This window comes from Oryza sativa, chromosome 5 (genome assembly GCF_034140825.1).
Source record: "Oryza sativa Japonica Group chromosome 5, ASM3414082v1".
NCBI classification, from domain to species: domain Eukaryota; kingdom Viridiplantae; phylum Streptophyta; class Magnoliopsida; order Poales; family Poaceae; genus Oryza; species Oryza sativa.
Genome location: NC_089039.1, coordinates 217,375 through 243,762, shown reverse-complemented (window position 1 = coordinate 243,762; position 26,388 = coordinate 217,375). Strand labels below are relative to the sequence as shown.

Genomic DNA, 26,388 nt, shown 5'->3' with positions numbered 1-26,388 from the left:
CCCCGGGCAACGCACGGCGGGTGGTCGGTCTGGTCGAAGGTGAGGGCAACCTCCGACCACCGCGTCTGCCGCGTCGCCTCATGGGTAGGGGCCGCGGCCAGAAGCTCTCGCTTCATGGCCTTGAGGCTCCGACGAGAAGCGTGAGCGCACGCTCCCCCATCGACGGTGGCGATGGTGGCCCCCAGGCTCCTGGAACCCTAGATCATCGTCGCCATCGTCGATGTCCTCGGCGGGGGCCTTCTGCTTGGCCTCACTTCGCCGGTTGCCGGAGGGAGCCGCCGGGGCCTTGCCCTCACGGCGTTCCTGCCTCCTCTCCTCCTCCCACTTCCTCGTCCGCTTAGCCAAACTTTTGACCGCGCGGCAGTCCGCGAGGTCGTGGAGGGAGGTGTTGTGCACGGCGCACCACTTGCCGGTCGGGCGCTCCCTGCTGGGAGCGCCGGCCTCCTTCTTTTTGTCGCTCGCAGGCCTCCCCTTTCGGGTGGCCCGCGAAGCGCCCTCGACGGCGAGGACGTGACCCTCGTCGTCGGAATGGGCCGACCTCTTTTTCCTCCTCCTGTCCCGCCGCCCTAACCGAGCGGCGGATCCGGGGGCGGCCGAAGCTGCCACACCGGAACCGGTGGAGTTCCAGGTCCAGGCCTCCTCCTTGCGAGCCACACGGTCCGCGAGCTGAAAAAGCTCTGCGGTGGTCTGGGGCTCCTTGGAGGCGATCTTTTCGAGCATGCGGTTGTGCCGCACGCCCCCCCTGAACGCGTAGATTACCGCGTGTGCGGGGATGCATGGTATGGTGTTGCGGACTTGACAGAACCGCTGAATGTACGAGCGAAGAGACTCATCGTCCCTTCGCTGTACCGCATGCAAGTCCGCTTCTTCACCTGGGCGCGCATATGTGCCTTGGAAGTTCATGGTGAACTGCTGGCACAAATCCTCCCAAGAGTGGACCGACGCGGGCGGCAAGTTCATTAGCCAACCCCGCGCCTGTCCCTTCAGGGCCATGGGGAAGAAATTCGCCACGACCCTGTCGTCACCCCCGGTGGCCTCGATCCCGGTCGTGTAGACCTGGAGAAACTCGGCGGGGTTGACGCTTCCGTCATATTTTTCGGTGATGGTGGGCCGGAACCTTGGGGGCCAACGGACGTTCCGAATGCTCGCCACAAAGGCTCGACAGCCGACACCACCAAGCGGGGGCACGGGGGGCTGGCCCCCGCGCCCGAACCGAAGTGGCGCTCCGGACGAGGAAGCGCCTTCCGTTGCGTGGGCAGCACGACGACCATTGCGCCGGCGCTCGATACTGAGGCGGGCATCCGGCCCCCTACGCACATCTTCTTGGGTCGGAGGCGTTGACGAGGGAATGGCGCCCCTCGACGACACGGAGCCGGCGGTAGCAGCGCCAGAGGCCTTGGCGGCGGAGGACCGCCCACCGGCGCCTAGGCGCTGCTGCGCCGTCATGACCAAGTCGGCCACGTCATCCAGCCAACGTCGGGCTGGAGTCTCTGGATCGGGGACGACGGGCGGGTGACGCAAGAGCGCGCCCGCAGCTTGGAGCGTGCCCTGGGGCGTGCTGCCATCGCCGTAGACGAGGAGGCGACGCTCCCCGTCTCGCCGTCCTTCTTCATCGCTCGTGGGCGGCGAAGTCGCGGATCTTTCGACCCCCTCGAGCGCCTCCTCCCGCCTAAGACTTCGGCGAGAGGGGGGCGGTGGAGTACGAGCTCGACGGCGCGGGTTCTGCTCCCCGTCGTCACCGCTAGCGCTCGGAGAGAGGTTGTGCGCCACTGCCCGTTCGGCCATTGGGCTGAGCGGGAGAAGCTTGGCGCACACGAAAGAGGACGAGGGCTTAGAAAAACACACGCGCCCCCTACCTGGCGCGCCAGATGACGGAGCGTGGGGCTCCTCACCGGGAGACCGCGCGGGCCCCCCTTTGCCGGTTCGGCCGGGGGCGCTAGGTGAGGTTCTAAGCACTCGATCTATGGAATGTTTCGTGAGAGAGCAAATGCGCAAGACACGGGCGATGTAGACAGGTTCGGGCCGCTGAGAAGCGTAATACCCTACTCCTGTGTTCTGGTGGATCTGTGTATGAAGGAGTTACAAAGAGCTGGAGAGCAAGAGAGTTCAAACTCTAGAAACCCTCTTCCTCTTTCTCTCCTCTACGAGCTCAGGTCTTCTCCCCCCTCTTTCCCCAGCTCCCCCGTTCTTAAGTGGGCAAGGTCCTCCTTTTATATCTCAAGGGGATCCCACCTGCACCACTTCTACCTACTCTTCTTTTGGGTGGGGACTCACCCTATCTTCCCAAAAAAGAAAAAACTAGCTTGCGCCTTCGCCTGGAAGCTAAATCACAGCTTGTCTTTGAGTGAGGCCCAGCGTCATCACTCGCCTGACACCGGGGATCTCCCTGTTACTCCCTCATTAATGGGCGGAGATTTGCCATGGCTGTTGTCCGAATGACCCTCTGATGGGATGGGCCATACCTACCTCCACTCCGCCGGAAGCAGGCGCAACGTGGGAGCACGGTTGTCTGCCGATGACGTGACCGGCGTCAGACCAGTCACAAACCGGTCATTCTTGTCTACCACGCGTCAGTTTAGCATGCCACACGTCAGCCCTTCTTCATAAAATGACTTCCTTGTAATGGTTGCGATGAAGCCTGGTATGAATCTAGCCGGGACTGACGTGCTAACTCCAGGAGTCAGCACGCCGGCTCCGGCTAGGGACGAGTGCATAGAGGCTCTCATCATTCCGACGGGACGGGGCGAGGCGTGCGAAAGGCCGCCTGTTGCCACCTAACCCGCGATCTGACCGGTCTATGACCGGTCACACACTGTGACCTGTCACGGACCGAACGAGTGTGCTGCGCTGCATTAAATGCGGCGTGGGGCGCTCGTCCAACCCACAATAAACGCGGTTAGGTGAGCGCCGCTGTGCTCACCTAACCCACACACGTGGCGCCAAACCCACAGGGGGTCGGGGCGCCCCAGCCCTCGGGGCCGAAACGGGAGCGGCCTGACCCCTCGGGGAGACAAAGGGAGGGGCGGCCACATCACCCTCGGGCCCGACCCCCCCGAGGGGGTCAGGCCACGTGGGTGACTGCAGCTGCCCCAAACCTCTAGTCAAGATACCCCCGGTCCCATGTCACCGACAGCCGGGATTTCTCTCGACTCCAGAAGTACGGACTCTATGATATGGAAGGCGGCACCTAATGGTGACTTCTCGGTGCGGTCTGCCTACTCTATTCTTTCGGCCGGTAGAACATCCTGCCCGCTCGGCAAGATTATCTGGAAATCCCACGCACCAGCAAGATGCAAGTTCTTCATGTTCCTTGCGGTCCGCAATGCCTATTTAACAGCTGATAACCTGCAGCGCCGAGGCTGGAAGCTTGCACCAATTTGTCACCTTTGTTCTAAGGATGGAGAGTCCTGCCAACACATCTTCCAAGCCTGCACCTTCTCGCAGCAAGTTTGGGTGCAGGTTCAGGCTCGTTTGACCCTCTACTGCTCGCCGCCGTCCTCGGACTTTGCCGGCTGGTGGCTCGCTGCCCGGCAAACTGTTGCGAAGATCGATCGCAAGACGTTTGACGCCGGGGTCATCCTCGTTACATGGTTGATTTGGAAAGAGCGCAACGCACGGGTTTTCGAGGGAACGGCCTCGTCGGTCACGCAGTTGTGTGCGACCATGTGTGATGAATGGGAAACTTGGAAATCAGCAGGGCTAGTTACCTCGTTGAATGTTGCTGCAGTGCCAGCTTTAGAAAGATTACAGATTTTGTAATTTGCTTTTTGTTGTAAAGGCGGTGCTCTGACGTACTGCATTTGTACAGTTTTTCCCCTTTTCCTTAATATACATCGGTCAGCATTCTTCGCCGTCCCGGCGAAAAAAAAGATTGAAGATTAATTGTCCCAGAAACAATTGAACACAGCTTTATTAATCATTCCTTCCAAATGCATCAATCTGTTTTTGACTTATTAAAATCATTATACAAATATATATATATATATATATATATATATATATATATATATATATATATATATATATATATATATATATATATATATATATATATATATATATATATATATATATATATATATATATATATATATATTTATTTATTTATTTTGCTTGCATTGCTGATGTATAATTTCACCACATAGCTAGTAATTAAGTAATGGGAGCTTAATTGCAGGGAGTAGGGAGCGGCGGTCCGCAGAGGCACTTGTTGTGGAAGAAGGAGTACTGATCGAACCTCGCGGCGCCGGCGGGCAGCTCGCCGCAGAGGCGGTTGTAGCTGACGTTGAAGTCCTGCAGGCTGCTCAGCCCGGCCACCTGCGCCGGCACGCCGCCGTACAGCATGTTGTGGCTGAGGTCCAGCGAGCTCACCCCTTCCTGCAGCCGCAGCCCGGTCATGTCGAAGCTCAGCGCGTTGCGCGACAGGTCCATCACCTCGAACGCCACGCCGCCGTACTCGGCCGGGATGCCGCCGGTGAGGTTGTTCCGCGACAGCCTCAGGTAGGCGCCGCCCTGCTGCGTGGTGTTGAGCTTGCTGAAGAGCGCCGGCGGCAGGGGGCCGGTGAGGCGGTTGCGGCTGATGTCGATGCCGCTGAGGAAGGGGAGGGCGGCGAGCGACGGCGGGATGGCGCCGGTGAGGGAGTTGAAGGAGAGATCGAGGAGGGTGAGGCTCTTGAGCCCGCCGAGGAAGGAGGGGACGGGGCCGGAGACGGCGGTCCAGGAGATGATGAGGAGGGAGAGGCGGTTGAGCTTGGCGATCGCCGGCGGGATGGGGCCGGAGATCTGGGGGAGGTGGTGCCACGTGAGGGTGCGGAGGTGGGTGAGGCCGGCGACGGCGTCGGGGATGGTGCCGGTGAGGTTGGCGTCCTGGAAGACGGAGAGGCCGACGACGCGGTCGGTGGTGTCGTCGCAGGTGACGTCGTACCATTCGCAGCAGAGGTTGTCGGGCGTCCAGGAGGCGAAGTGGTAGGGGTCGCCGAGGGCCTTCTTGATGGCCAGCAGTGCGGCCTTGTCGCCGGCGTTGCACTCCTTCTTCTTCGTGGTGGCAGCGGCGGCGCCGGCCGCGGCGAGCACAAGAACGACGACCATGGCGCGCATCTTGTTCTTGTAGGATATCGTATTAATTAGGTAGTAGCCTCCACTCCAATTTAGTTGGGCATTTCAGTGAGTGAGCTAGATGATGAGATGTGTTATATAGAGAGAAAGGGGGAGAGGGAGATTAATTTGATGGTTGGTATTAATCAACTGTTGTTGTTGACTTGTTGTATGAAATTATTTGGAAAATTAATCGCAAGGAAGAAGAATCAAGTTGAAAAAAAAATCCAACGCATGCAATAGCGAGTCAACAAAAAACATTGACCACCGTACCCATGCAAGCGTGCATGCGGATGAGAAGGGTACAGCTCTGCTCATTTAATGCACATGCATGTGAGTGTGAGGCGCCGCAGACGCAGTTTCTTGAAGCCGCCAGGGAGCCAGCCAAGCCAAAGTAGGAGTAGGAGATAAAATACAAATACTGTAGCAAGCACGGGAAAGCCAGGGAGAATGAAATGGTCAAAGTTGGCAGTGCCAAATTGCCAAACTTGTCCAAATGGAGAGTCAACCCAGGCCTACCACGCCTGTGCAGGGACAGAGCACCTTATTGATCTAGGACAAATAATATTCTTCTGCTTGCTTATTGATCTTCTTGTCCCACAAATATCCAGTTTTCTATTCTTATCTTGTGCATCTACTCGCTCCATCCACAAAATTAAGCTTTATCATCTTCGTTTCTCTTCTATGCTTAAGTAGAGACCATGCCTCCAATTGTCAGTTGCAAATGTCCCGTATTAGAGCTTGGCTATGCCAAAAGTTTAGCCGAGCGTCGAAGCATAGAAAACAGTCTTAATGAAAGGCATGATCATCCTTTGACATCTGAACTAATCTGTCAGATATTAGCTAGCTTCAAAAAATATAATCTTTTAAGATAGTCAGAGTATAAGACTTCTATAAATGCTCATATTTCTAGACAAAGGGAGTATCTATGGTGGAGATGATGCGTATGGTACAAATGACAGAATGATCATTTTCCCATTATCTAAAATTTATACTATCCCGTTTCATATTACAAGACACTTTGATTTTTTTTCCCCTTAGTTTGTTAACTTTACATAAGCACACGCATGTTTAGTGCGATTCAGGCATTGGGGGGGGCCTAGTTGGGGCGTGCGCGCCCCCCACGCGCGTTTCGGGACTAAAGATAGGAGGTATAGTTAACTAATCAATTAATTAGTTTTAGATAATTATAGCTTAAGATAATGACAGTAGTAGTTAGGATTTTCTTTTTTTCACAAGATTTTTTAACTAACAAATTGAAAAGAAATCTATTTCTGAAGTCAAATTTTCAAAATTTTAAATCCAGATTTGAAAATTTTAACTCGAAATTTGAATTTTTTTTTAAGTCAAATTTTAAAAACTTTTAACTTTTCATCTCACATTTGAAAAACTTTCAACTCGAGATTCGAAAATTTTCAAGTCCAGATTTGAAAATTTTGAAAACTTTCAACTCGAGATTTGAAAACTTTGAGCTCAGATTTAAAAACTTTCAAGTCCAGATTTGAAAATTTTGAAAACTTTCAACTCGAGATTTGAAAACTTTGAGCTCAGATTTAAAAACTTTCAAGTCCAGATTTGAAAATTTTTAGCTCGAGATTTGAAAACTTTCAAGTCCAAATTTGAAAATTTTTAAGTTAAGATTTAAAAATTACTAGTAAACTAATCAGTAGTAAAAATAGGAGACTAATCATTACTCCCTCCGTCCCACAATATAAGGGGTTTTGAGTTTTTGCTTGCAACATTTGACCACTCGTATTATTCAAATTTTTTTTGCAAATATAAAAAATGAAAAGTTGTGCTTAAAATACTGTGGATAATAAAGTAAGTCACAAATAAAATAAATAATAATTTTTAAAAAAATTGAATAAGACGAGTGGTCAAACGTTGCAAGAAAAAACTTAAAATCTCTTATATTCTAGGACGGAGGGAGTAGTAAACTAATTACGATTTTTTCTCCCGTGTGGCAGAAAAAAGAAAAAAAAAAGGAAAAAAGAAGAGACGGCGGTGCGCCAAAAGAAAAAGAAAAAAGAGAGAGAGGCGTGCGCGCGTGCGTGCATGGGCCGTGTGGGCCGGAGTATGCGCCGGCAACGCGCGCGCGGGGATTAGCTTTTCCGGGCATCGGGTACCCTAGGCCATTGTCCGAAGCCTGGCATCCCATGGCCTTGTGGGCTGCTTTTTTCTACCATGGATTGACGACTATCAAGGCCCAACCCGTAATGGGCTGGCCCAGGTTATGGCCCAATCCTAGCTCATATAATTAGAAATAGATTTGCTAGAAAACTTTCAGATAAGATCTCAGTACTATGTAACCAAACCATTGTTGAATTCAAGTTTTATTAATAAGTTATATCGTAATTACATTGTAGTTAGTACAATGTAATTACACTTCAATTATACTACAGATACATCTGAAAGTTTTTGAAAAAAAAAAACTTGCGACAGTTTTTTAAGATACTCCCGTTAGAAAACTTCGTATTTGCTGGTACAATCAGTTTTATTGTGTGTTGTAAATTAAGTTGAATGAAACACATTTATAGTAGCAATATCCACTCCAATGTTCATCTTTCAAGTACATCTGGAACTATAATATAAAAGTTGGCTGATTGATTGATCATATTGCAAGACGACATGAACATTGTTCTCTTCACTTACACTCGTTCTCCGTACATTACCAGTTTTCCAGTCGTAGCTAGCACAGTACAATACTCTTAATTACTAGTAGGATTTAACAAGGAGTTCAGATAATTAATTTTAAGTAGCGATTAGATGTAGTTTAGTTGAAAGTTTTTATATAAATGTTTTTGTAGTATTATTTATCGACGACGGCAGGCGGTGGCGAGGGGAGCGCCGCAGAGGCATTTGTTGTGTTGGTAGCAGTAGGCGTCGAACCTGGGCATGGCGGGCACCGCGCCGCACATCTTGTTGTAGCTGACGTTGAACGTCTGCAGGTTGGTGAGGTTGGCCACCTGCGCCGGGATCCCCCCGCGGATGGCGTTGTGGCTCACGTCCACGTAGTACGTCTCCTCCGCGAACTCCACGCCGGACATGTTGAAGACGAAGCCGTTTCGCGACAGGTCCACGTACCTTGCCCGCCGGAACACCGCCGACGCGTCGCCGGTCAGCGCGTTCCGCGACAGGTCCACCAGCGCCAGGTTCGCCGCCGCCAGCAGGTCCGCCGGGACGCTCCCGGACAGGTTGTTGTGCGACAGCCGGAGGTACACCTCGTCGTCGTCGTCCTGCAGCTGCAGGTTGGAGAAGAGGCCCGGCGGGATGGGGCCGGAGAGGCGGTTGCGGCTGAGGTTGATGGCGGAGAGATTGGTGAGGGCGGCGAGGGAGGGCGGGATGAGGCCGGTGAGGGAGTTGAAGGAGAGATCGAGCATGGTGAGGGAGGTGAGGTTGGCGAGGAAGGAGGGGACGGGGCCGGAGACGGCGGTCCAGGAGATGGTGAGGTGGGTGAGGTCGGTGAGGGCGGCGAGGGAGTCGGGGATGGGGCCGGAGAGGCTGGGGAGGTGGTGGAGGAGGAGGGTGCGGAGGTGGGTGAGGTTGGCGATGGCGTCGGGGATGGCGCCGGTGAGGTTGGTGTCCTGGAAGACGGAGAGGGAGACGACGCGGCCAGAGTCCTGGTCGCAGTCCACGTCGTACCAGTCGCAGCAGGAGGTGTTGCGCGTCCACGACGCCAAATTGTAGGGGTTCCCGAGGGCGTCGTCGATGGCCAGAAGCGCCGCCTCGTCGTCCTCATGGCATTGCACCTTCTGCTGCTGCTCATCGTCGTCCTTGGCCATGGAGGCAGCAGACAGGAGGAGGACGGACAGCAGCAGCAGCAGCAGGAGCTTCACATCCATGGTCATCATCATCATCATATATATTGGTCGTTTAATTTTACCAGCTTGAGCTAGCTGCTTAATCAATTGCCGACTGATCGAGTATGTATGTATGTATGTATGTTTGTGCAATTGGAGTGAGGTCGCAAGAGATATTGAGATGCATATGGTGCATGCAATGCCGTGTATATATAGCCTCGCCTGGGCCCTGCTCTCTCTCTCGACTGAAAAGAGATCTTCTTTTTCAGGTGTTAAAAGGTTATTAAGTTGGGAGCACCTGCACTACTGAGACAGAGATAAAGAAGCTAATTAAGATAGATAATTTTGGATTAAAATATTGGGAAAAAGCGCAGGCAAGTGCGCGACAAAGATACATGGAGGCAGGCCAGGCCATGCAACGCCAATGCAGTAGCGACATTCACTTACTAATTGCTCAGATATTTCACCCAGTAGTAGCATTTGCATTGCGGACCTAACCTCATGTGATCTGAATCTGACTGACATGGATATGCATTTACTAGTATTTCGCCGGCCTTTCCATCGATGGATGCTTACTTGCGTGGACAGATAGTTGCAGACGGCCAATTGCAACACCAGTATTCACGCATGCTTCACGGATTAACAGCCCTTCTAGTGAGGGAGGAGGCACTGAATTCTCATCACTCAGCACAGGAGTCAGGAATCGTAATGGCCAACCAACTGGATTGTTATTGCCTGCAGCACATTAATTGTTCCAACAGGGGCAAATGCTCTCCATCTTTCTTTCTTCTATTAGACACAAAAGGCCTTATGTTTTGTCTACAGTGTAAATTAAATCCTAGCGATACCTAAAATTATGTAGCCCATCTTATCCTATCAAAACAAAACAACAATCCTATGGACAAAAAAACATCATGGTTTCTGGTCGACCACCGGAAGCTACGGTATCACCTTCCAGGACCACTGCTCTCTCTGCCTCCCTCCAATCGCCATGATCAACGATAATGCTTCATTTCAGATGGTTTCAGACCGTATCGCTGCTGAATGCTCCTTCAAATGCAAAGGGGAGGCTTCACCACCAAATTATATATGCTCTCCTTTCATGACGCATAGCACTGAAACAGAGGCACGCACATCCATGGTTTCCTTGTCTTGTAACTTTGTTATCTACTAACGAGCCAGCTTTGTTTAAATATACCACCTTTCCTGAAGTTGCGTCCATGTGGAGATGCAGAATCACCTTGATTTCGGTAGCACTGAAAAACACAATGTTAAAATGTTTAGACGACTTTATGCGCATGGTTTTTTTAAAAACAAAAGCAGCTGCTAGAAAAAAAATAATAGCACAAGCAGTTCCAGCTCATTTCTCAAAGGGTTAGGCAATCCAAGTAAACCATAGATGTCCAATATCCAAGTTGCTAAGCACAGCTAATTTGATAATGCTGCTTTTGTACGAGAGAATTCACCTGCAATGCATTATCGGATAATAATCCAGAGTATGCATCTAACAACCAATCACGTTTTCATTCAAAGAAGTAAATAGCAAACCAAACAGCAAAATTGTTTTGAGTTGACATACCCTGTAGCATACAACTGAGTCATCTGGGTACATGACAAACAGCTTGGTGCCAAGGCGAGCTCGACATGAATCACATATGCTCTCGTCAGTTAGCTGCACATGCCTTGACCTCTCCTCTAATCTGGTCAACCGTGCATCAAGGTTCGTTGCGCGTGATAAATTATGAACTACCTATCAATAGGCATAGAGCGAAAGAGAAAATGGTAAGTCAAACTTCACATAAAAGATAAGACCAACCTGGGAGCAAGTTTGAGTTCAAGAGAAATATTAACAGTGCAGAGGCAGAATAGTTCCTCAAACAGTCACATTTCAATAGAAGACATTGGCTGAAAAACAGGAAATGATTATGTTTACCTGCCCTTGACGATGATGGTGCACCCGGGCTCTCAGCATTCGCAAAATTGTATCTGATGCTAGCTGAAGAGGCATATCAGCAGATAATCTCTGGCAAAAATAATTATAGCTCAGGCTTCAGAATTCTTGTTCTAATAAAAGTAGCACAAAATAGGATGATCATACCAATAGCAGCGATAATATAAACATAAAAGAACACGGTGGGATGCCCCTACACCAGTTTTCTATTATCCATGTATTCTTTATTTCTTTCAAAGACCAATACACAGAGATTAACAAACAGGACATCTCATTTACCTTTTGTTATATATCAACTCCTAAAGAGAAGGATCACAGCAGACCTCTATAGACCAGGATGATTAAGGAATATCAGGAACCCAAAAAGGTAATAAATACTAAATACAACATTCAGGCAATGACCATTTGATGGTTCGGAATCCTGTTCTGAAGGAACAAGTGCACACTCATTTTTTCTGGGACAACACAAATTGCTTTTCTAGACTCACTCCCCATGATCATAAATTACCAAGGGCTAGAAACACTAGCCCCCATGTTAACTAGCATGCACATCACAAATAACAAATTAATATCATCAAATAGATTCTGATCATACTTCTGTAAGAAAGTGGTACCTCCAACACTTGTATTGGATCCAATGATTCCCCATGGTTATGGAGAAGTCGAACGGCTGCTGTAAACATGGGTCCTTTCCCATTTTTGGGGTCCAGATACAAATCCAACAGCCTGAGTTCACAGGAAGATGTAGAGAATATGAACTAAGGACCAAGGTCATGATGCATGAAATTATGCTAGTAATACTAATAAGTCAACATAGAAAAGCTAAAATCAAATCAAAACATAGAGAATGTACCAAGAATACTAACAAGCCACCATGTAATAAATACTGAAGTGAGGTAATAACATACTGAATATAGGCATCATCTCGACCAATCTCTGCACAGTACTGCTCAGCAGCTTCACTATCCTCCAGTTTCCTTCATCATAAATGAAGAAGAACCAACAAGAAAGTTAGGGAACAGAACTTGTAGGGGTGTACAAGTCCAGTTAAACAAAACATTACTGCTGAAATTTACAAGTAACAACAAACCAATAAAAAATAAATGCAGCACAGGATCTTACAGCGCTAATATCTGAAGTACAATGTTCTCTTGGCCCATCTTCCTATACAAAATAGCCTGCCAGAAGGAAAGAGATTTTTATGTCAAATATGTCAGATATAAGCGATGAGGACTATCAAGCAAGCATAAATTTCAATGGGTAGGACACAAAATGAGCTGGCATGGAACGCGAGAAGGAAGAAATAAATTGTATAATCACCTTTTCCAGCCATAGCTCAGATTCTGAAATCACATATAGCACTTCTTCTGGGTCATACAAATCTGACGATTGCAAAAAAAATTGCAACCTTTCCCTCAATAGATAAATGAACTGCATATCAGAATCAAATTCTTTATTGTTTCTCTCTTCATTGTTGGATCCCAAACGGACTGCGTCCATGGCAGATCTGGAGAGGGACAATGCATATGACGTGTGATAGTGAGGCTCATCACATTCCTGTTCCTCAATCAACCATTGCAAATATCTGCAAAACTTAGCATATTCAGATTTCATAAAAGCTGAGGAATTTATTCAGCAAGAGTACAAAAGGCATAGAACACATAGAGCTTTCAAAGAAACATGCAAATGGTAACTATATTTGATTAAGAACTACCTAATATAATACGCATATGATACAGTAGCTTCAAGTCATAATATGTTATTTCATTGAGCCTCATTATGTTTCCTTCGTATATATTTAGAATACGCTTAGGTCCTGTTTGATTTATACCCCAATTCAACCATGCCAAATAATTGGCAACACCAAGAAATTTGTCACCCATTTGGTTTGCAACCTAAAGAACTGCCATTGCCAAATTATTTGGCATCACTCTTATGCCCATACAAATTAGAACCCACTCATTCTTGCCAAAATTTTTGGCAATAGACAAATCTTGTCATTGCCCAAAAAAATTGGTAACACTAGGAATGGAATTGATCCAAACAGGCCCCCCTTGGTTACAACTATTATTGTCAGCATTTACTCGAATAATCTGGCATGGAAAGACAAGATCATCAATCAATCGTATCAATGTTCAGGTCACTCTACAGTGGTGATGGATCCCAAGATACCAAGTAATTAGTAAGAAGCCTGACAAACTGCTATTAGTTCATTGTTTATGATCATGCAATTGTATAATGAACAAACTTGCACAACGTATACCCATAATTCACTCTGTTACTATTTAACATTTTTTTAACAAGGATCATTGGAGGATCATCATGGAATCTTGAGTTCTAACTTGTAATGATTTTGTCGATTCATTATATGTACCTTTGGTGAATGCCAACCTTCTCTGGATCAATGGCAGCAACAACCTTTTCTGTAGAATAACAATCATCCAGAATAAATGTTAACGCATGTTAGTTACACCCAAAAAAGTTTCCTAGCAGCCCTAAGTAGCAAACACAATTTTCTGGATGCAATATAGGCTGATATAGTGAAAATATTGTTAGTTCTAAAATAGGAGAAAGAGAGCCCATCGATCCATGATTACATATGCCTACTACCATCCACACTATGTTATATACACATTCATAAGTCAAAAGGAGAAAAAAAACTGGAAATTGTGTTGATCTGCCATGGATAAGCCATAAAAGGCACACTGGTATAGTGGTTTATCTAAAACAAAGCAATTACCAGGAGAAAGCTGTTTTTCCCTCATTTCAGATGTTAAAATTGCAGTTGCAAGCTCTTGATCAATGTCTGCCACCTAAACGCAAATAGTCAGTAGAAGTACACAAAGTGGAACAGATCATTGATCATGAAGTCCTTAGTGTGAAGTAAATACCCATCCAAGATGCTCCAGAACAAGGTCCTGATCAGATGATGCTTGAAGTATCTTGGAGGCTTCAACGGCAGCAATTTCCTCACCAGACATTTTACCAACAGAAGTTTCAAGAGAGTCAGTTTCAGGTAGGATTGCATGATCCTTCCACAAACCAGTGCTGTAATTCCTTGCTAAGATACGCCAGATACCAAGGGATTTGGAGCACATTCCTTTACTGCCATATAAGAATGCAAGCGTCCGCAGATGTCCAGAGTCATCCAAAAGTGATTCTAGTTCCTCCTGCACCACCATAGTATTTTTATTGTATCTTTTTTTTAATTTGAACACATAAGAATATCACTGAACTATATGTAGTTATGTACTGTTCTCAAATGAAGAGTTAATGTCGATTTAAGTATCGTAGGTGTGTAACAGTCTTAAACGCTTCAAGGTTGCAGATGTTTAAAGGATTTACATACCACAACACAGCTATTCTGAGATGATGCAAGCTTCTCCATGTCATCAACAAGATTGAGAGCTCTATAAAGATACATCAGAAGAGTATCAACCCCTTCCATCTCTGAAGAAGATAAATCCTTCTCTCGGGATGCACACAGGTACCTAGTTTCATATAGCATTCAGACATCAGCTGGATGGAGCAGCTTATTTGCAATTCGTAATGAATAAAAAATGTCGTGAATGAGCAAACCTGATAATATTTCTGATTGCTACTTCCAGCAGATCAGCTCTGCTTGGTGGATTTGAAAGGAAATCATCATCCACAACTGTGTCCACACCTGCCTTTTTGAGAAACAATGCCTGTTGAAGTGTTACTAGCCCATCATCAATAACTTCTTCAAGAGGCTTTGGGGGAGCATGCAAGCCCCAATAACGCTTTCTTGGCACCTAAAATTTACAAAGTTCACAATCAGATAAAAAACTGCTGAATACAAAAGGCAGCCAGTCATAGTGGAAGATGAGCAGTTTGTCTTGAGAACTTAATCAGTATGTTAGGTGATGAAAACTACAGATTCCATTTGACAATTACAAAAATATGTTGACAAATTAATCTAGCAGATCAAAACTTAACAGATGTGCCTACCAATATAAGCTTTACGCTCAAATTTGAAGGAACCAGCTCATGTTGATACTCAAGAGGAACGGGTTCATATATCAAGAAATTAATAAAGTCTTATCCATTGAAAACCACATTAAAGAGATAAAAGAAGTTGCAGCATTCAACATGAACTTTTCACATACAGAAGAAAAGGTTAAGAGAGTATCATGAGAAAGGTTGTGCAGTTAGTCAGCTCCTCGAGCACATTACAGGATAAAACATAAAACAAGGAATGTGTTAAAACAGTTGTCTTATTTATACCCAGTGGCCAGTGGATTTTACAAGGCGTATTTTGATTTCAAAGAGTCTACAGTGTTAAACCTTGAGCATGGATTTTTTTTGTCATAAAATATATTCTAAATAGAACCAAAATTGTGTGAAAACATTTTGAACTGGTATTTGTAACTTGTCTAGTTTTTGGTCAAAATCTACAACGTTTGACTTTTTAAATCAAAATATGCCTTATAGAAATCAACGAGGAGATACAGCATTACAATTAACATGTGGTAATGAGGCATACCAGATCTGACCAACGATTAGGGTCCCGCATGATGAATGGAAATATTTCTGCTGGTTGCATAGTTTCCGAGAGCAAGAAATGATTTACAGCATCCTCGAAACGCAAGTCGAAAAACAACAAGAATCCAAGTTGTGCATGCACAAAGGAAATCATGTCATTTGAGATTTCCCCATCGGCCTCGAACTCTTGTAACAAAGAAATAGCTTCTGCATAACTCTTTCTTCGTAGTAGTGCCTTGATCTGTTCCACCGCTGATACTTTACGGTAGCAAAATACCTGGCCAAGCCAATAAATGTGTCCATAAGTACAGTGTGTGATACAAAATCGACATGATAAAATGGCGCTGCACATTTATGAGAGAATCCATTGTCAGGGTTTCACTTGAGCATACAAAATCATTGTCTTGTCATTGGAAATTGTAATTATTGAGTATTACTAACAAACACAGAACGCAGCTCAGTAGCTAAGCAATCCGGTAGAGCAGATTGGAAATTTTGAGTCAAGTTGCACCGATGGATGAGTTGACATACCTACGTTACCTTATAAGCCGTAGCAATCACAACTACGTCGCTGCCAATTCCGGCATCCTCGCTCGCTACAATTAGTCCACCTGTACCAGGCCTTGCAAAAGGAATAGCCTGCAAATGTGCGCCGTTCTTTCTTCTGTAGACATCTACCTTGGAGTCCCCGGCAACAACAACATAGGGGTACACCTCCGCTATACAATCCGGCGTGGTGTTAAAGACGAAGCTGCTTCCAACGGGATGCCCCGATCGGTCCACGACGACCCCGACATTGTCGACGAGCAGCATGACCTCGTCGCCCCCGGACAGGGGCTTCACCCTGGGTGGCCTGGAGGACTCAGGGAGCGTGAATATATCGCCACCTTGGGCGTTCGTGGTGGAGAAGAGCGAGTAGCCCGAGGCAGTGCCGACGAAGACGGAGTCCCCGACCCAAGCGAGCGCCTTGACGCCATCGACGAGGGCGATGTCACGCGTCCGCACCTCCAACTCGTCGGCGTCGTGTAGGGTGAGGTCAACGAGGAGCAGCTTCTTCCCGACGGAGACCGCGAGGGAGCAGGAGGGGCGATCATCGTCGGATTCGGAGGCGCGGGCGGCGACGGCGGCAACGTTGCGGACGGAGCCGAGGCGGCGGACGGGGCGGGAGAGGAGGGGGTCCGCGAGGAGGAGGAGGCCGTCGGCGAGGAGGAGGAGGCGGGCGACGGCGGGGAGGGGGAGGATGGCGGAGACGGGGCGGGTGGGGCCGATGGGGAGGAGGCGGAGGAAGTCGGGGGAGGGGGAATCGAGGGTGAAGAGGAGGAGCTTGCCGCCGCCGGTGCCGAGGTAGAGGTATGGGGAGGAGATGGCGGCGGAGCGGACGGTGAGCGGGGAGGAGGCTGGGAGGCCGGCGAGGGCGGCGGGGTCGAGGGTGGCGAAGGGCTCGAGGGCGGCGCGGGAGGGTGGAGTGTTGGATCCCATGGGTGAGCTAGGGTTGGGAGCAGGGGGACGCCATAGATAGCTGGGGAAGACTAGAGTGATCGATCTCTTCGAGTCGAAGGAAGAAGACGACCAAACAACTACTAGTCTCTTCTCTCTTGTAACAGTGTTAACTCCGATTAGATTAGACCAACAAGTCTAACAACTTAGTTAGTTGGTGACTTTGTTGTTGGCGAGAGATATACAACTCTTTATCCCGAAATTCATTCAAATCTTCACAATTTTCACTCTAAACTTCTCCATTTAGCATACTATCTCCGTCTCAAAATAAATAAATCTATTATCCGTAGTAATAAAAAAAATACCTGTGCGTTGCAACGGGTAAAAACATTTTTTATCATGTACATTAAGCTCCCTTGATTTTGGACCGAATGCTTCCTTGTTTTTGGACCGAACGTTCATTCCTTCCTTCCTTTTCAGCTGCTACCTTCACTGCTCGGCATATCTCTCTTCGGCTCAGCCCACAAGTGAAGCTGTAGGCTCAGCTCAAACAGTCTCGTGTCTGGCCTACCTCTTTTCAGCTCAACCCACAAGTATTGTTGTAGGCCCTGCTCGAACAGTCTCATGTCCGTACCATGACGAAGTCGATCCTCTCCATCAAATGCGGTCGAATCTTTCTCAATCTCCAAAATTGTTGAGATATTTTGATCCACTCGATCCTCTTTTTTGATTTTTTTTATCAAAATCGAAGTGATCCTCTTTTTCGATTTTTTATCAAAATCGAAGCAATCCATAAAACTCAGGATAAAAAATGACGAACTGAAAAGAAAATTCTGAACTGAAAAGAAAATTCAAAAGAAAGTAGTGGAGAATCGATTTTTGCAATTAATTGGATGAGGCAAATCGACGTGGCGGCGGCGCTAGGCATACATAGCTGGGCAAGAGTGATCGACACAAATCAAAGGAAGAAGAAGACCTTCTCTTCTCTCTCTGTAACAGTGTTAACTCCCATCAAAGGAAGAGTTCACCAGCAAGTCTTTGCTGTTGGTGATAGACGCCACTACAACTCCTTAACCCGAAATCCATTCAAATCTCCACCATTTACACTCTAAACTTCTCCATTTAGCATATTCCCTTCGTCTCTTAATAAACAAATCTAATACTATATGAGTAATATTTGATTATTTTAGTACACTTTGGTCTAAAATATTCGATATTCGTGATAAGATTTTCAAATTTCAACCATAAAAAATCTCTAAATATTCAGTTTAAAGGTATACTTGGCACGGGTATTTATTATCAGAAAAACTGTAAAAGTTTAATCAGATTCTGTTCCAAACATTAAATATTTTTTTACCAGGATAGTCCATTTACATTTCCTATCATCAATATAGTTACCTACCTATAGAAAACTTCACCAATTAAACCATGTCTAATTTTGAGCTTATTCATCCCGCTAGAGATGAAGAACAAGAACCAATAAACCACCGCTAAGCATTATCATCAAAATAGACATACCCAAGGAATGATAAAATAGAAAAGATCCATACCATACCGGTATGCTTGCTACTAGTAGTACTTTATACAAGAAGATGGAGTACATTACATACATATAGTTATAGGTGCCATTGATTGTACGCTAGGAAACATAATCTCCATTCATATATGCTACAAAATTATTAGTAACAAAGAGATGAGATGACCGTAACATAACAAATATGCCAGCATTGCTGCAGCTCAAGGCGTTGTCATTCCCATTGGGGCAGCCATATTCCAGTCTCTACCCATCATCCAGCCGCTGCTCTTCATCTCCTCTCCAGCTTCTTTACAGATTCGGTCCAGCATGGCAAGGAACTCCCTCACACTGCCAAAAACTCTCGCCATGTGCCCTTCGTCGCCGCTGCTCAATTCACCATGGAAGTACTCAGTCACCTCCTTCACACAAGACAGGCAGATGCTCTCTTGCGCCTGGAGCTTCAGGATCTCCTCCTCTGCCTGCCTCAGGAACATGCTCATTGTGTTGTGGAACCGCCTCGCGCTGTCCGCTGAGGTCACCATGCTGTTTAGCCTCAACACGTCGTGGATCTTTCCAAGCCCTACGCCGAGCTCTGAAACATCTCTGCTGAGCTTCATCATATCGATGGATGAAGCTTTCTTGGTATTGCTCAGCTCAGCCGCAAGTTTTGACACAACCTGAAGACCATGTTTTCTGTATTCCACATCATACTGCTGAGTAGTATTTGCATTCGTTTTGCACACCGGACTGTGGCCTTCAGGTTTCACAATTTCATGGACAACAAATTGCAGGAGAGCAGCCTTGCCATCAGCTCCTTTCACATCAACGATCTTCAGCAGAGTGTTGGGTTCCATGGCATGTGAATTCGGAGATCCTGTATCGATACTCATCAAGTTGCCAAAGTTCAAAACAGCCTCAAGGACCTTGTGGAACAACCTGCTGTTTTTCAGCTCCTGGCAAGCTGCCTGTATGAAAAACGATAAGAAACCCTCAGAGATGAGTAATACTATAAACAAGGAAACAGTAAGTGAGGGTCTATTCCGTTCACAGATTCAAATCATTTGTGTAAATATTGATATGCATAATACCCAATTGCATATGAAAGTTTTGTTTTGCTTCTTTCAACAAAGGGTGCAAAACAATTTGTACAAAATATTCAACCAAGGGCTCAACTATACCTCAAGAGTAGCATATGACATTCTGAGCTGATTGACCTCCAAATAGAAGTTGGCAACATAGAGCATAGCATCCATTCTCTTGAACGCAAATGGAATATCCAGCACTGCCTTTAGAAAAGCTTCCACAGGGCAAAGTTTGGTGGATAGATCATCTTTGAAATATTTCAGTTTAAGCTCTTCCTCATTGGTGAGGACCATTTGCATGAGCATTCGCAAGGCTTCAACTCCCAAACCATGTGCATTACCTATATCCAGCAAACACAAATTAAACCATGTCAACTCCCAAACGGCAGGAATTAACAGTGCAAACCGTACCCATATTGTATTAAGGCATAGCATGAAAAGTGAACAAATAATGTTATCAGGCTCAATAACTGATTAGCTATGATGTTTGTAACAACTTGAATGCAGATCTACGTTGCTGAATCAAAATACAGAAGCCCACCACAGGGAAACACATAGTCACCAAAAAAAGTCTATACCAATATGGCAATATTGGAAAAATGTGGCCAGTACTATATTGATACCAGAGGATGCAAAATACTGAAAACAAGTGTTTTTCCCCCTTTACACAAAGAGGAGGCAACTACAAAGAAGAGATCAGACGATCACAAGGGAACAAGGAAATTTCATGTGCACCTATGTCAAAAGGGCGGGTTGTGAAATAAACTATTTCAGTCAGCTAATCAGGCCATGTGGGACAATCACAGGGCAAGAAACAATCACTGAACCAAATTGTGCAATATAACTGGTGAAAAGGCAACCAAAGTTGAAAGGACAGAGGCACCATGCATCATCTATTCATCGTTGATGGTGGGCATAATAATGCATCGCAAATATGGCCAATGGTAACAGCCACCCATTCCAAAGGCCCCCACAATAGGTGAACACTAGTTTCATTCAGAAAGATGACAACTTTAGACAGCATAATTCAAGAGCACAACATTGCGCGCCAAATCCAATTGCTAGGAAGAAGCAGCCACACATACCTTCCAAGATGGCTTCGCGCACTTGCTCCTTGGAAATACCCAATGCTCCCACCAGCATTCCAATGCCATGGCACCTCGGAGCGCCCAGTAAGCACACCTCCCTCGGCATCGCCGCCGCCATGGAGTTGTTCAGATATAGGTGGATCATCTCATCCTTCATGCTGCAAATTAACAGGAAAAGCAACAGGAAGCCATCAAATCGAAATAATTCTTTTAAAAAAAAAGTTAGCAAGTTGAGATCAAAATTGAGTGGTTGCATTGGGGGTGCATCTTACTGCAAAGACCCGGGCTTTAGCTTATCCGAGTGCAAAGGCCGCGACTTGCGCATGCTCTTCTCGGACGGCGAGTGTTCCTCCTCCTCTTCCGAAGGAGGTGCTTGAGGCGGCATGGGGACGAAGGGGTTCCAGGCGTGCGCTGCCATTGGCTCCGGAGGCTGCGGCCTCCGCTTGGGGGGCGATGGATTGGGGGCTCGGCCACGCGGCTGCGGGATGGAGGGCGGGCGGAGATGGACAGGGCTGGAGCCGAGCGTGGGGGAGGAGGCCGACGGCGAGGAAGGGGATAGCGAGGAGGAGGAGGCCTCGGCGGCGGCGGGTGGCGCGGTGCTGGGGTCGGAGGCGGAGCTCCGGGATGCGAACTCGCCGGAAGGTGGGCCGACGCGTGGGAGCGGCGGGAGAGGGCGGAGCTCTGGCGATCCCGGACGGAGATGGGAGGTGGTCGGGGGCGGCTGTTGCGGCGGGGCGGCGAGGGTGCCGAGGTAGAGGAACTCGGTGCTGGGGTTGGAGGAGGAGGTGGGCATTGGCGGCGGCTTGAGGCGGCGTCCCTCCTCATCGCCGTCTCCGTCGTCATCGTGGTGGTGGTTGGTGGCTCCGGAACGGGATGAGGGCGAGCGAGCGTTTGGGTGGGAGTGGGAATGGTGGCGGTGGCGTAGGCGGCGGAAGAGGTGGAGGGAGAGGAGGGCGGAGAGGAGGAGGAGGCAGAGGGAAAGGAAGGAGAGGAGGAGGGCCTGGAGGACAGGGAAGCGGCGGGGTGGGCGCTGGGTGGGGTGGACGAGAGTGGAGATGTTGGCCGGGAAAGTGGGTAGGCCGCCGTCGCCGGATGGCTGCTGCTGCTGCTGCTGGGTAGGGGGTGGCGGGGCGGCGAAGTTGGGGAAGAAAGGGTAGTTGGTGAAGGGGTAGGCGTCGGGGGGAGAGGGGTTGGCGGAGGAGGAGGGGAACTTGGGTGTGGGTGTGGGAGGTGGTGCTGGCGCCGGCGGCGGGGGAAGTGGCGGTGCGGGCGTTGGCGATATCGAAGCGGGTGGCGGTGGAGGAGTGGGGAGGAGAGGCGGTGGCGGTGGCGGGATGCGATGGTGGCGGCGAGGAGGCCGGGGCGCAGGGGGCGGAGGTGGAGGGGTGGGCGTGGTGACAGTGGGGGTGGGGAGAGGTGGAGGAGGAGGAGAGTCGGGAGAGTGGAGCTGCTGCAAGGTGGTTTGGGTTGGGGAGGAGGAGCGGTGGTGGGTGTTGTTGTTGGGGACGGAGACGGCGCTGCAGTAGGGTGCAAGAAGAAGAAGCAGCAGCATGAGATTGAGCAAGGAGAAGAAGAGGGGTGGGGAAGACGACGGCATTGCCATTGCCATCGCCATGGAGGTAGGTTTGCCGTTGCAAGTGCAAAAACAAAGGATGGGTTTTGGGGAGGTTTCTCTACTCCCTCCTCTCCTCACAGAGACTGTGCACAAGTGCAGTGATGATCCTGGCCCTGGCCAGTGTAGGGGGGCCAGCTAAGACGGTGGCAGGAACGGCAGCGGCAGCATCTTTGCTTGGTTATTGGATTCTTGGTGAGTGCTCCTCCTCCTCCCTTCCTCTTGCTCTGCCTGCGCCTCCGTGTCTTGTTGTCTTGGGAATACAATTAAAGAGGTCTTCTTTCTCACTGGTGATGGATTATTACCAGTGGGAAATGCATTTTATTAGCCACTAGTAGTAGTAGCACCTCCACTCTTGAAAACTGGTGTCCTTTTCCTGTCAGTGTTGTCTCTCTTTAGTTTAAATAAAATGGACAAATGAAACCGAAAATGCAACCTGCTGTTTCTTCGGCTACAGCTTTATTTCTGAATGAGCACTACTACGGCTGTGTGGATCTAAACTTCACTACTTTTCTATCACATCAACATGTCATACACATAACTTTTCAGTCACATCATATCTAATTTCAACCAAAACCCAAACTTTGGATCCAACTAAACACAGCCTACATCTATTTTTTTTTACAAAACTCTTACAAATAATAATATCAACCGTTTAACTTAAATATATAAAAATTATAGATAACCTGAATGTATTTACAGCGTGACATGTAAATGGCCCAAGAATAATTTATATTAAAACTAATCTACTAATATAATAGATTTGCTGTAAGATTGTTTTCGACATGTTAGCTTCTCCACAGTAGCATAAAAGGCGGAGCGAACCAACAACTAGGGCCTGTTTGGTACAGCTCCAACTCCTAAATATAACTCTAGGAGTTAAGTCTGGAGTGGAATTGTGGAGCTGTCAAAACCCAGCTCCACAGCTCTAATACGTTTTGTGAGAGAGCTCTACTCCTAGTTTTGGTAGAGCTGAAATTGTTTGACTGAGCTCCAGGAGGGTGGAGCTGGAGCTGGAGCTGTGCCAAACAAGCCCCTACTCTCATTATCTTGTGGCCTGGTGCATTGGCAAGCCATCCTTGATCGTATCCGTAGTGGTTAGGAAAGCTGGTGTTGCCACTCGACATGGAAGAGGAGGTCAAGCTTGTATCGTTGCATACCTGGGGCTGGGACTATCATCGCTAAGAGCATCAACACCAACAATAGTTTGTGGATGCCATATACCTTCCTAAAGGTGATATCACTGACATCCCGTGTCTCAGTGTGGACTCTCTAGCTGAAAACTTAGTTATGGTTTTTAGGATATTTAGAATAGTGACGATGATACTCTAGATGCTATGATATTTTTTGAGATGTCGTATTGTAGGTTTCATGTTAATGGGTGTTCTGGATAACTTCTGTCTTCGACAGATCGGCTTCGATGGCTATGGCCTATAGCGGCTCAGTTACTCTCTAACATCAATTTTTGTTTTGGTTTGATGCCTGTTCTCGACAATGATGTGTGTGGAATTCGATCGACGCAACGATCAAAGTTGATTTTAGACATTCTGATTTTTCAATATGAGAAAAACACAAAGACTACATACAACTTATAAAGCATTGAGAAGAAAATAATAGTTATGCGTATTATTGTCAATTATAGATAGTAAGTCACTATCTTTAAGGTATTATAAGTTGTTTTATTGGTTTTAATCAAGCAGTGATTTAAAAAAACCTAAGTCTACTGTAAACTGTAACTAAATGGTGGTAGAACATATATGGCCTCATCAGATGGCCAGATGCTTTGGCTGATCAGCCATTTAAGCAAAATAAGCTAACCAATATACATTGAAATTTAGCTGAATTAGAGGCAGTTTTGGCTGATCAGCCAAAACATTTGGCCATCCGATGAGGACCATATTATACACCTATTATAACACAAATCAAACACAATATCGTTTTGTCTAAGAAAAACCATATTAATGTATACTCTCATAGTAGGGTATGAGTATTGGAAATATCAAAATCACTTACCTATTCATTCATTTTAAAATATAAAAAAATTTTAGTTAGATATGATGCATATTAGTTGCGAATCTGAAAAATAAAGAGTATGTAATAAATAGTGGTGTGTATCAGGTGGTGTTTGGGAAGTAGGGACTAACACACAAAAGCATAATTCCCTCCTTCCCAAACACCACCTCAGTGTAGTATGCATGTAATATGGGAGGGAAATTTGGTTTGGAACTTAAATATAATATAAGCTCTCTATCATAGATAAAAAAATATTCCTTTCAAATATGGCACTGTTTAGTTTCAGGGGTAAAATGTTTTGGCGTGTTACATCGTATATACGAACATACATTTGAACATTTGAAGTATTAAACGCAGTCTAATAACAAAACAAATTACAGATTCTGCCTGTAAACTGCGAGACGAATTTATTATTAAGTCTAATTAATCTGTTATTAGCAAATGCTTGCTGTAGCACCACATTGTTAAATCATGGCGCATTTAGGCTTAAAAGATTCGTCTTGCAATTTACATGTGGTCTATGAAATTAGTTTTTTTCTATATTTAATACTTCATGCATATGTCCAAATATTCGATGTGACAGGGTGAAAAATTTTTGTTAGGGACTAAACAGGGCCTGTATAGGAGTACTCCCTCCGTCCCATAAAAATCCAACCTAGTATTGGATGTGACATATCCTAATACTACGAATTTGGACATACAATCCTAGATTCGTTTTTTTGATAGAGGGAGTACTCCCTTCATCCTCTAATATAATGGATTTTGATATTTTGTTTGCACTGCTTGACCACTTATCTTATTTGAAAAAGTTGTGTAAATATAAAAAACGAAAAGTTGTGTTTAAAGTACTTTTGATAATAAAGTAAGTCACAAATAAAATAAATAATAATTCTATTTTTTTTAATAAGATGAATGATTAAACAATTCAAGTGAAATGTTAAAATTTGTTATATTAGAGGACGGATGGACTACTCCCTCCGTCAAAAAAGACAAACCACGAGTTTCCGTGTCCAACTTTGACTGTCCGTCTTATATGAAATTTTTTTATAATTCGTATTTTCATTGTTGTTAGATGATAAAACATGATTAATATTTTATGTGTGACTTATCTTTTTAATTTTTTTCATAATTTTTTTAAATAAGATGAACGGTCAAACGTTAAGCACGGAAACCAGGGTTTGTCTTTTTTCCTTTTTTTTTTTTTTTTTTTCGGAGGGAGTAGTTACGAAGGGGCACAGGGAAATCATCAAAGATGGGGAAATTGTACTCGTAGCTCTGTAAGGGCTGGATCACGAGCTGCATAGGAATGTGGTGGTACTAGCGCAAAAGCAGGGATGGTAGTGGGGTGCAACGTGCACGGCTGCACGCACCAAAAAAATGTGTACGCACATCACCTCACCAGCGTACTGTATGGAGTACAGTAACAGCACGCAAGCACACGCACACGGAGACACGAGTCGCAGAGATAGGCTTTTGGCGGGAAGCGGGCCTCTGCCATTCCCTCCCGCCATCTTCTACATCCTGCTCTCCTGTGGCCTTCTCCTTCCTCCATCGCCATGGTTGGACTGGATCACTGGAAATTGGATGCTAAAGCTTTGTTTGCTTCCAACGACATGCATCCAAAAGAAAGGGCGCCTGCTTCCCGGCCTCTTGTTCTGCTTGCTTGCCTGCCACTGTGCCACTGCCGACCAATCTCCTCTCTTCTTTTCTTGTGATATATTCCTATATAAAGTGTTACTTTTTGTTCTATTTGTCAATGAACTATATATTGTGTGATTATTACTGCTCTCCATTACTAATATTCAAACAAGAGGAGAAAATTAATGTTCAACAAACTCGTCACAAATTAAGTTTGTTATGTTTGTCCGCCCCTCTGCCTGTCGGGATGGGATGCATATGGATGGAGTATGAACAAACCTGATCTGAAGTAGTATAGTTGGCAAAGTCGGTGAGATTTGAGACAAGGGTCAACAAAGTACTTGAGGTCGTTGCATGCGTTGATGAGTCGTATTAACGATCACTTCTTCTCTTTATTTATTGATGAAGCCTGCTATCTTTTGCAGGAAGCCGGTCGGTTATCCGCCGCCGAGGATGAAGAGCTGTTGAGGAGGCTGCGACTGCTGCGGCCATTCCGCCGCCACTGGAAAAAAGATGGACGACGACGACCATGACCACCACGGCAACGGCAACACCCCCTTCTCCTTGGCCTTGGCGCGCTCCTGCGGTGAAGTTCATCTCATCGGGCCGGCTTGCAGTTTAGCCCAGCCCAGCAAGGCCCATTGGCCCACT

At 46.6% G+C, this 26,388-nt stretch overlaps 4 protein-coding genes across 5 annotated transcripts; all 4 read right to left on the bottom strand.

The window, feature by feature from the left end:
• Positions 1 to 4,071: 4,071 nt before the first annotated feature.
• On the bottom strand, positions 4,072 to 5,165 carry LOC4337549 (polygalacturonase inhibitor). The gene has a single exon (XM_015782636.3). The coding sequence runs from the start codon at positions 5,095 to 5,097 to the stop codon at positions 4,168 to 4,170; it is 930 nt and encodes a 309-aa protein (XP_015638122.1). The 5' UTR covers positions 5,098 to 5,165; the 3' UTR covers positions 4,072 to 4,167.
• A 2,511-nt stretch (positions 5,166 to 7,676) lies between these two features.
• On the bottom strand, positions 7,677 to 9,071 carry LOC4337548 (polygalacturonase inhibitor-like). Its single transcript, XM_015782802.3, has one exon. It carries the CDS (start codon positions 8,952 to 8,954, stop codon positions 7,908 to 7,910), a length of 1,047 nt encoding a protein of 348 aa, XP_015638288.2. The 5' UTR covers positions 8,955 to 9,071; the 3' UTR covers positions 7,677 to 7,907.
• Positions 9,072 to 9,600: 529 nt separating this feature from the next.
• LOC4337547 (vacuolar sorting protein 3) lies at positions 9,601 to 16,918 on the bottom strand. Of its 2 annotated transcripts, XM_015784801.3 has the most exons (15): positions 15,892 to 16,918; positions 15,353 to 15,628; positions 14,425 to 14,621; positions 14,195 to 14,336; positions 13,737 to 14,015; positions 13,586 to 13,658; positions 13,220 to 13,268; positions 12,166 to 12,430; positions 11,968 to 12,023; positions 11,754 to 11,822; positions 11,460 to 11,571; positions 10,828 to 10,917; positions 10,474 to 10,644; positions 10,096 to 10,150; positions 9,601 to 10,009 (listed from the first exon to the last, which is right to left on the bottom strand). In XM_015784801.3, the coding sequence occupies exons 1-15, from the start codon at positions 16,828 to 16,830 to the stop codon at positions 9,978 to 9,980; spliced, it is 2,805 nt and encodes a 934-aa protein (XP_015640287.1). In that variant the 5' UTR covers positions 16,831 to 16,918; the 3' UTR covers positions 9,601 to 9,977. The 2 variants fall into 2 exon arrangements, with proteins under 2 accessions (XP_015640287.1, XP_015640286.1); XM_015784800.3 differs by having other exon boundaries at positions 9,601 to 10,150.
• Positions 16,919 to 18,323: 1,405 nt separating this feature from the next.
• Positions 18,324 to 22,377, bottom strand: LOC4337546 (formin-like protein 14). The gene is made up of 4 exons (NM_001420026.1): positions 20,747 to 22,377; positions 20,472 to 20,632; positions 19,483 to 19,727; positions 18,324 to 19,269 (listed from the first exon to the last, which is right to left on the bottom strand). Exons 1-4 carry the CDS (start codon positions 22,087 to 22,089, stop codon positions 18,526 to 18,528), a joined length of 2,493 nt encoding a protein of 830 aa, NP_001406955.1. The 5' UTR covers positions 22,090 to 22,377; the 3' UTR covers positions 18,324 to 18,525.
• Positions 22,378 to 26,388: the final 4,011 nt, after the last annotated feature.

Bases quoted from the DNA above. Each gene is read 5' to 3' on its own strand.
- LOC4337549 (XM_015782636.3), bottom strand. From the start codon at position 5,097: ATGCGCGCCATGGTCGTCGTTCTTGTGCTCGCCGCGGCCGGCGCCGCC.
- LOC4337548 (XM_015782802.3), bottom strand. From the start codon at position 8,954: ATGATGATGATGATGACCATGGATGTGAAGCTCCTGCTGCTGCTGCTG.
- LOC4337547 (XM_015784800.3), bottom strand. From the start codon at position 16,830: ATGGGATCCAACACTCCACCCTCCCGCGCCGCCCTCGAGCCCTTCGCC. The intron at 15,629-15,891 runs GTAACGTAGGTA...TGGCTTGGCCAG, and splicing joins TGATTGCTACGGCTTATAAG to GTATTTTGCTACCGTAAAGT. The intron at 11,823-11,967 runs GTAAGATCCTGT...TTTATGATGAAG, and splicing joins GTACTTCAGATATTAGCGCT to GAAACTGGAGGATAGTGAAG.
- LOC4337546 (NM_001420026.1), bottom strand. From the start codon at position 22,089: ATGGCGATGGCAATGGCAATGCCGTCGTCTTCCCCACCCCTCTTCTTC. The intron at 20,633-20,746 runs GTAAGATGCACC...GTTAATTTGCAG, and splicing joins CTAAAGCCCGGGTCTTTGCA to CATGAAGGATGAGATGATCC. The intron at 19,270-19,482 runs GTATAGTTGAGC...TTTTTCATACAG, and splicing joins TGTCATATGCTACTCTTGAG to GCAGCTTGCCAGGAGCTGAA.